At 40.7% G+C, this 8,990-nt stretch overlaps 1 protein-coding gene across 2 annotated transcripts in view; it reads right to left on the bottom strand.

Annotated features, from left to right (window-relative positions):
* Positions 1-6,952: 6,952 nt before the first annotated feature.
* The window catches only part of PSAT1 (phosphoserine aminotransferase 1), a 39,240-nt gene continuing 37,202 nt past the window's right edge, over positions 6,953-8,990 (bottom strand). The window contains exons 8-9 of one of the 2 annotated variants that reach the window (XM_006834932.1): positions 8,567-8,704; positions 6,953-7,417 (exon numbers count right to left, since the gene is read on the bottom strand). In XM_006834932.1, the coding sequence (XP_006834995.1) occupies positions 7,312-7,417; positions 8,567-8,704 (244 nt within the window). In that variant the 3' untranslated portion in view covers positions 6,953-7,311. The remainder of the gene's footprint in view (positions 7,418-8,566; positions 8,705-8,990) is intronic. The other variant, XM_006834933.1, reaches the window with a different exon arrangement.

The raw sequence follows: 8,990 nt of genomic DNA, 5'->3' as shown, positions 1-8,990 counted from the left end.
GCAGGATGGAATCCTAGTGGCACAACTGTTAAGCACTTAAACTAGCATCTCTGCAGGAGAAAAGACCTGGTGATCTGCTCCTGCAAAAAATGTTGTAAAGTGCCGCCTAGTCAGTTCTGACCCATAACGACCCTGTATAGGGTTTCCAAGAAGCAGCTGGTGAGCTTGAACTGCCAATTTTGCGGTTCAAACCGATTTTGCAGTCTACCTCATTAACCCATAGTGCCACATCTGCAAAGATTATGGCCTAGGAAACCCTAGCCACTGGGAGTCCGAACCTACTCCATGGTACACAACAACAGGATAGCAAGGGAATGAGGAATTAAGGGGTGGGATGCAATTTTCTTTCTTGTGTATACAAAGAGCATAATTGTAGTATTGGAAACAAAGCAGTATAAAGAGGTAAATGTGGAAACAAAGCTTTTTTCACCCGTGGGTAGCATTAAAATGATGATTATATGTCAAAAAATTACATGTTGCAAACTGTTTGGAGGAATAAGTACAATTGGAAAAATGCATTTCAGGAAGTGTTGGTGTTGGAGAATAATACTGAAAGTACCAGTAACTGCTAGAAGAACAAACAAATCTGTGTTGGAAGAAGTACAGCGAGTACACTTCTTGGAAGCAAATCTCTCAGAGTTCAGACATATTATCAGGAGAGACCAGTCCCTGGAGAAGGACATCATACCAGGTAGTGAAGGGTCAGCAGAAAAGATGGACTGGCACAGTGGCAGCAGCAATGGACTCAAACTTAACAATTGTGAAGATGGTACAGGATGGGGCAGTGGTTCGTTCTGTTGTGCATAGGGTCACTAGGAGCTGGAAGTGACTCAATGGCACCTAACAACAATAACACATTTCAAGAAGTAGCCGATGATCAAGAACCGATGGCACTGAAGGAAGAAGTCCAAGCTGCACTGAAGGCACTGGCAAAAAATAAAGCTCCAGAAACTGACAGAATGTCAACAGAGATACTGTCAACAAACAGAAGTGTTCACTTGTCTTTGCCAAGAAATTTGGAAGAGAACAACCTGGCCAACTAACTGGAAGAGATCCATATTTGTGTCCATTCTAAAGAAAGGTGATCTAACAGAGTACATAAATTATCTAACAATATCACTAATATCACATTCAAGTAAAATTCTGCTGAAGATAATTCAAAAACCATTGTAGTTGTACATTGACAGGGAACTGCCAAATACACTATGTAAAGGCATCCAACTATTTGTTGTTGTTGTTGTTAAGTGCCATCGAGTCAATTCCAACCCATAGCGACCCTGTACAGGGTTTCCAAGGCTGTAAATCTTGGCGAGAGTACAAAGTCTCATCTTTCTCCCGCGAAGCGGCTGGTAGTTTCGAACTGCTGACCTTAAGGTTCGCAGCCCGATTCTTAACCACTACGCTACCAGAGCTCCTTATCCAACTATTTATTTAGATCTTAGTAAATTATGGGTATCATTGCCAAGAATGGGAATGCCAGAACACTTAATTGTACTTATGAGGAACCTGTCCTGAGACCAAGAGACAATCATCCAAACAGCAAGGGAATACTGAATGGTTTAAAAAAGGGAAGGTGTTCAAGTTTGTATTCTTTCACCATACTATACAACCTGTATGCTGAGCAAATATCTGAGAAGTTTGATAAATGAAGAATGTGGCATCAGGATTAGAGGAAGCTCAGTTAACAACCAGTGATATGCAGATGATAAAACCTGCTTGCTTAAAGTGAGAAGGATTTGAAATCTTTACTAATGAAGATCAAAGACCACAGCCTTCAGTATGGATTATATCTCTACATAAAGAAAACAAAAATCCTCACAAACATACCAATAAGCACTATAATGATAAATGTAGAAATGATTGAAGTTGTCAGCATTTCATTAGACTTGGATCCATAAGCAATGCACATGGGAACAGCAGTCAAGAAATCAAAATTTGTATTGCACTGGGCAAATCTGCTGCAGTAGACCTCTTTAAAGTGTTTAAAAAGCAAAGAGTTCACTTTGAGGACTAAGTTGCATCTGACCTAAGTCATGGTATTTTCAATTGCCTTACATGCAAGCAAAAGTTGAACAATGCATAAAGAAGGCCAATGAAGAACTGATACATTTGAATTACGATGCTGGTAATGAATATTAAATATACAATGGGCTGCCAGAAGAATGAACAAATCTGTCTTGGAAGCACAGCCAGATTGCCTCTAAGAAGGGAGGATGGCAAGACTTCATCTTACGTACTTTGGACATGTTGTCAGGAGGGACCAGACCCTGAAGAAGTACATAACACTTGGTAAAGTAGAGAGGGTTAATGAAAAAGAGAAAGACCCTCAATGAGATGGCTTGACACAGTAGCTGCAACAGTGGACTCAAACATAGCAATGATTGTGAGAATTTACAGGACAAGGCTGTTTCATTCTGTTGGGCATAGGGTCAGAGTCAGAACCTACTCAAAGGTACCTGACAACACCACTCACGAGGCCGTTCCTTACAACCTCCCTAAGGCTCCAGACAGGCATTTGTTTGTTTACTTTGCTTGCAGTCATACAGGAAAGACCAGTCTGTTCTGGATTCTGCAACCTGCTGACCTGGGAGTTGACATTCTCATCTCCCTTTCCTCCCCTCTCCACATGGTCAGCAAAATGGCATTAGTTTATTCACTGGAGATATACAAAGGTCAAATTTTTCACTCTGAAGATTATCTTCCAGAAATATCTGCTCCAGAGTCTCCCTGCCTGGCCAGACAATAGGGATTACCTCCTGTTAACCATTCCCAAAGGCCTTCACCAATTTATAAGGATGACCTGGGGGCCCTCCAAGGTCTTAAGTTTCCTCATTCAACAACAGAATCCTGGTATTGTATCCTAATTTTTTTAAATAAAAGAATCCATATATATGAGGAATGGTACCTATGGCTTTCCTTCAAGCTTAGCTTGAAATACTCAGGAAGACCAACACAAACAATGTAAGAGTTTCCATTCATGAAACAGACAATTACTGAGCACCGTCAAAGGGGAAGGCAAAGTGCCAGGTGCTAGAGGTGGAGAAACATGGTTCATTCCAGTTTCACTATGAAGGCAGGTGAACAAAAAAGACTAGAATAAAGGAAATGCTTTAATGAGATAAAGGAGTCCCTGGAAGGTACAAACAGTTAAATGCTCAACTACTAACAAAAAGATTGGCCATTCAAATCTACCCAGACAAGCAGACCAGCCTGGAACAACTAGCGGAACAGAAGATACTTCTTGAAAGAAAGACCAGCAGGAAAACTCCAAAACAAAAATGGCAGTCTGATTGGCTACTACAAGAACAAGCAAGATGTTCACCAGGGAGCCATCAAGGCAAGTAATCAAGTTCCTTCAGGACAAACCCTGCAAGACTGAAATTCAAAGGGAACACATTAGCAGGTATGTTGTAGTGGTTACAAATCGGGGTGGAAACTACCAGCTGTTCCGCAGGAGAAAGATGAGGCTTTCTGCTCCCATACAGATTTATAGCCTCGGATGACTCCACGGCACATAACCAACCAACCACCAAAGCTTGCTGGCAACCACGTTGATCTGCTGGTAAATGGAAGTGGGGGAAAGGCAGCAATGAAGATATGGACTGAGTTCGACCACGTTCCATAGACTCCTGTCAACCTGGATATAAGAGATGGAGGAAGGGCTGGTTAGTCCAAGGTGTGGTGAGGCCGGGGGATTCCTTGGAGAAGGACATAGCCACAGACGGCTAGAGCTGAGAATGAAGCATCCGGCTGATATAAATAAAGTGAGGGGAGTCTAGCATAAGAATTCTCAAACTTGCAGACAGTACCCATTCGACCTAGGTTTGATGGCTTGATGATCAGAACTCGACTAGAGGAAGATAAAAAAAAAAAAATTTTTTTTTTTGATAAAGGAAACGAGTTTAAATTGCTACAATTTGACAGACTTAACCTATACTTATGGATGTAGTAGCTCAAAATACCAACTGAGAGCAAAGGAGTCTTCACATCAAATATCAATCCTATCCCTTCTGTATACAGGGTTGATAGAGACAGGCAACTTAGACATTGGATGCCTAAAATGGGGGTGCTATAAAGACACAAAGTGACTGGCTTACCAGTTTTCAAGAGGGAGTCTAGTTTAAGAGTGCTCAGGGAAAGGTAGAATCCCCACTGAATAGTTTTCATCTTGTTTAGACAGGTCTGGTGGAAGGAGATGGGGATAAGATTCTTATGATTCTATAGTGAGTAATTGTTATCCTAATTGTGATTGTCACAACTGTAAAGGTAGAAATTTTATAACAAAAAGGCGGGAATAGTTAAACTTACAGTTCAGGAACAGAGGACCCTAGGACCATCAAGGGAGAAGCACCCAAGCAGAATGTGGGACCCCATCCAGAGAAGCAGTGACACCAGAGATGGAGGTAGAGATTAGGACATGAAGAGAGAGAGAACAGCTGAGGACTCTAGACTCATACAAAGAGAAAGACTGGGCTGGCAGCCAGGAAGTAGACTTGCAGAACCTTTGGTTGTTGAAATGATTATATATTCCTGAGTGTTTTTGTGTACATTCCAAGGGAAAAAAAACAACAGAGAGAATAGAAGCAAATACTGTTGAAAGATGATGCACAGAGGAGACTGCAATCATTGCAATGAAATGATGAGTGTAAAACCAATATTCTCCCATGTAAAGTATCACTCAACTCACAATAAAAACTTAGTGGTTACGAATCGGGCTACGAACCTCAAGGTCAGCAGTTCAAAACTACCGGCTGTTCTGTGGGAGAAAGATGAAGCTTTCTGCTCCCGTAAAGATTTACAGCCTTGGAAACCGTTTACCAGGTCGCTATGAGTTGGAACTGACTCCACAGCACATAATCACCACCACCTCAAGCCATCTCAGAAAGTCCTAATGATCTGCTTCCAAAAGATCAACCACTGAAAACTACCCACTAGAGTCTAGTTCTATTCGGTCTTACATTTGGGGACTCCATGAATTGGAATTGACTCAGTGGCAACTTACTTGCTTTGCGTTTGGGTTCTGATGGAATAACAGCATCATCCTCATGAGAACAAAGAAAAGAATTTCGTTTCACTGGAGATGTAAACAATGTTAGGAGTCTTGAAGTTAAGTTGGCCTTGCTGAGAGGACAGGAACTCTCATTTGAGAATGCCATCTGTGATCTGTTTTTTATGTCATTGTGTGGACAATGTGTGCCACATTCAAAGAACCGTGATACAAGTAAAGAGAGAAGAGGTGAGGTCAGACTGGGGCAGATGCTATAAAACTATCTTGTCAGGTTGAGAAGCCTGGGTTTCTGGACATATTAATGCGAAGCAGGAAGGAGATTCATCCTTCGAGCAGTGGTGTGAAGAGGGGGTTGCAAGGATGAGGCTGTTGACGTGCAGACCAGCTGGGAGACGACTTAAGTAATCCACTAAGGGCTGACACAGTAGAATGGACTGTGAGAACACCGGGGTGAAACAACAGGGATTTGCAACCATGATATGAAAGATGGAAAGCATATTGCCTTTGAATGCTGCTATTGTATATGGAACACTTAGCTGGATTCCATGGAATGGCTGACTTTTGCTACTTACTAGTATGGTGATTGGTTGTTCCCATGCAGCATTAAAACCATACTTGGTTTAAACTCTTAAGATCCTTGACTTAAGTGGGGGCCATTTCAATCCTCATTTTACAGATGAGAGAAGCAAATTGGGGAGGCTGTGTCCTGACCTGGGCAACCCACCTATTAAGTGCAGAGCTAGGAAAAGCAATCACTCTTGTCCCATTACAATCAAATGAGACACAAATATAACCAGTGTACATGGGACAGAATTCATAGAACTTTATACCATGAGCAATGTTGGAAGGTGTTTTGCTGATAATGACCATTTCAAAAAAAAATGATAGTTAAATCTTTTTTTTGTTTTGTTTTGTTTTGGATGCATGCATAGGGTTTAAGTTTTACACCTTTCATTAAATGAAATTCCCACTATCAGGTACTATTTTCAAATACTGGACTGCTAGCCCCAAAGTCATCCATTCAAATCCATCAGTCTCTCCTGGGAAACCCTACAAAAGATCAATTTCCAGGTGTCTTTAGCAGAGCATCTCCTTTTCATACAAAATGGTACGTGGTACCAGATATATAAATAAAAATATAACTGAGCTAATCTGGGTTTAAAAAATTATGAAACTCGACAACACTTAACAACATCATTTTCAAACTCAAGTTGTTTATTCCCATCATAAAGTTTAAAAAGAACAATTTGTCTAAAAATCAGGTAGAGGGGCCCACTGACAAGGGCTTAAATGTCTTAGTACTTTAATGTTCTCCACACATTCAACATAAAATACTGACAATGGATACACAAGAGGGAAAAGACTCTTGAGCACAGATTCTTCTGGAACTCACAGTATCACCCTGGTTAAGCACAATAAAGAGAGCAGTCAAGTGAACACAGAATAAGGGAGTTTAACAAAGATTTTTAGTTTGAAGGCATTATTAAAAAAAACAAACCACAAACCAACTGAACAACCTCCTCTTCTAGCTAATGAAAAGAGATTAAGAGTGAAGTACAGAACTTCTAAATCTCTTTTCTCTGAAGTGGTTTATAAAAGGGACACACACCAACACTGCTTATGTAAGTACCAGGTCAAGGATTCTAACAAATTCTTCGTCTCTACCTATGTCACCAAGAACCACATTACTAGAAATATAAATGCAGAGAGATATAAACTATGTGATATTAAAAAACAGATGTTCTATATAAAATACAGTATGCCACTTTTATCTCTTTATGTGAGTAACGGTATAAAGAAAGACCTAGACATCCCAAATGCTCACCTAGTGGTCAATCTTAAATGGCTGCAGAACCCAGAGATTCCACCGTTGCCATTTCAGAAAACATCTAGAGTTAGCACCTAGTGGTTTCCACCCACCCTTCATACTATGAGTTTGTGCGTCTCTAGAAACAATGAACTGCAACTTACATAATTCAGTTCACAGGCAAGTTTGAAAACTAAGATCTACCTAAAAAAAGAAGCAGCAAAGACAAAATAAGCTTGAATTCGTTAGAAAAGCAACAGGAAGGTTTTTCTAAAATGCTTCCGGTTCAAGTCAGAGTTAAAGTAGCCATTACGTCCCACCAGCTCTGCAGAGCTCTTGATGTTTGGTTGTTGTTCTTTGAAAAAAAAAGAATGTATATTAAGTATATTCATTTGAGAAAATACTGTTATTTGTTAAAAGTTTTGTTAATCATTTCCTTGTCATTTTAAATCTCATACATGGTTCAATGACAGAGTATACAGAGGTCAGGGTGTGTTCAAAGCTGATGCATCTCCAAAAAGTTTTTCATGAAGGCTGCCAGCTTCTGAACATCTTCATTGGTGACAGCGTTATAGAGAGAGGCGCGGATGCCTCCCACAGACCTGGAACAACAAAAGACCCAGTCATTAGGATGAACACATCTTACTTAGCACCAAGACAATACTCTTTCCAGTCACCTCCTACTGAGAGTCATAGCACCTGAGACCATGTTGTTCAACCTCCCACCTAAAAGTCCCCACAGATGGCCATGACCTTCAGATATCTCAGTCATTGAGAAATTCTCCCATATGCACTGAAGATCCACCATGCTCAGCCTTAACTTAGAGGAAAGCAACTCTTCACTCATGGCAAGGAAAACATAGACGGGTGAAGACTTTTAAGTGAAATAGGGCAAGTGACTGCTACCATGAGTAACAGTGATTCACTCATAGATGGAAGAGACTCAAAGAATAGAGGAGGGATTACTGGAGAAATTCTATTCATAGAGTAAGTGTGAAGTTTTCTTTCTGTTGGTATTAAAAGAGAATTGTAAGGCTGTAATGCCGTCTCTCTATGCCTGAAAGGGAAGTAGTCACTGTAATCATGTACTTTGAACCACACGCTAGTTAGCACCTTCCTTCTTCATTGGAGAACCATGAAATCTATTATGCTCCCTTAGGAGGGCAGTTTTCAGTGAGAAATTGCTACATTTGTAAAGAACATATCGACCAGGATGGAATGATTTTATCCACATCTACACAGTGATGACAAAATTGGACTTGACTAAAAGGTTTGGGCAGTCTAATTCTCCACAGCAAAAACTAGAGGCAAATGTCACGGTGCCCATAAAAAATGCCCTGGTGTGTCACAGGGCACTGATCTAAGTCTTTAATTCACCTCCTGGTGTGGGTGGCCTTGCAAAGGTTTCAGATCAACAGAGTCCAAGTGTTTTTTAACAGAACATCTCTTTTTCTCAAACAAAATGGTACATGGAACTCAGATACATAAATAAAAAGAAAACTGAGTTTTAAAAACTATGAAAATGGCATTCAGAGAAAATGCGCCTCCACTGCAATCTCAGGCAGGAAGTCATACGAAGGAATTACAAACAACAGGAGGCATTACCTCCAAGACAACTAACTGGTTTTCACCAACAATTCCGTAAGTGCTGCTTGGAGCTAGTCAGGGTCAGGCCCCAGGATACACTTCATTCTGCATGTGAAAAATGAAATCAACTCTCTGAGGAGCTTCAGGATCAGATGTAGACTCACCTGTGGCCTTTCAAAGACAGCATATTGTGTTCAAGAGCTTTATCAAGAAATCTTTTTTCTAGAGCATCATCTCCTTTGGCATTGCCAATGCGGAATGGGATATTCATCTTGCTTCTATTCTCGGGCTCCACTGGACATCTAAGAAACATGTTATTGTTCCATTTAGTTCTTTTTGTAGAGACAGGCAGGGAATTGTGGCTGTTAGGAGTCACTAAGTCAATTCCAATTCAAAGTGACCTTGTGACAGAATAGAACTCTACCATAGACTTTTCTAGGCTGTAATCTTTACAGGAAGGAGCTCTGGCAGTGTAGTGGTTACGAATCAGGCTGCTAACCTCAAGGTCAGCAGTTCGAAACTACCAGCTGTTCAATGGGAGAAAGATGAGACTTTCTACTCCCATAAAAATTTACAGCCTTGGAAACC

This window comes from Chrysochloris asiatica, unplaced genomic scaffold (assembly GCF_000296735.1).
Source record: "Chrysochloris asiatica unplaced genomic scaffold, ChrAsi1.0 scaffold00014, whole genome shotgun sequence".
Classification (NCBI taxonomy): domain Eukaryota; kingdom Metazoa; phylum Chordata; class Mammalia; order Afrosoricida; family Chrysochloridae; genus Chrysochloris; species Chrysochloris asiatica.
This window is presented reverse-complemented; position numbering and strand designations above follow the sequence as displayed.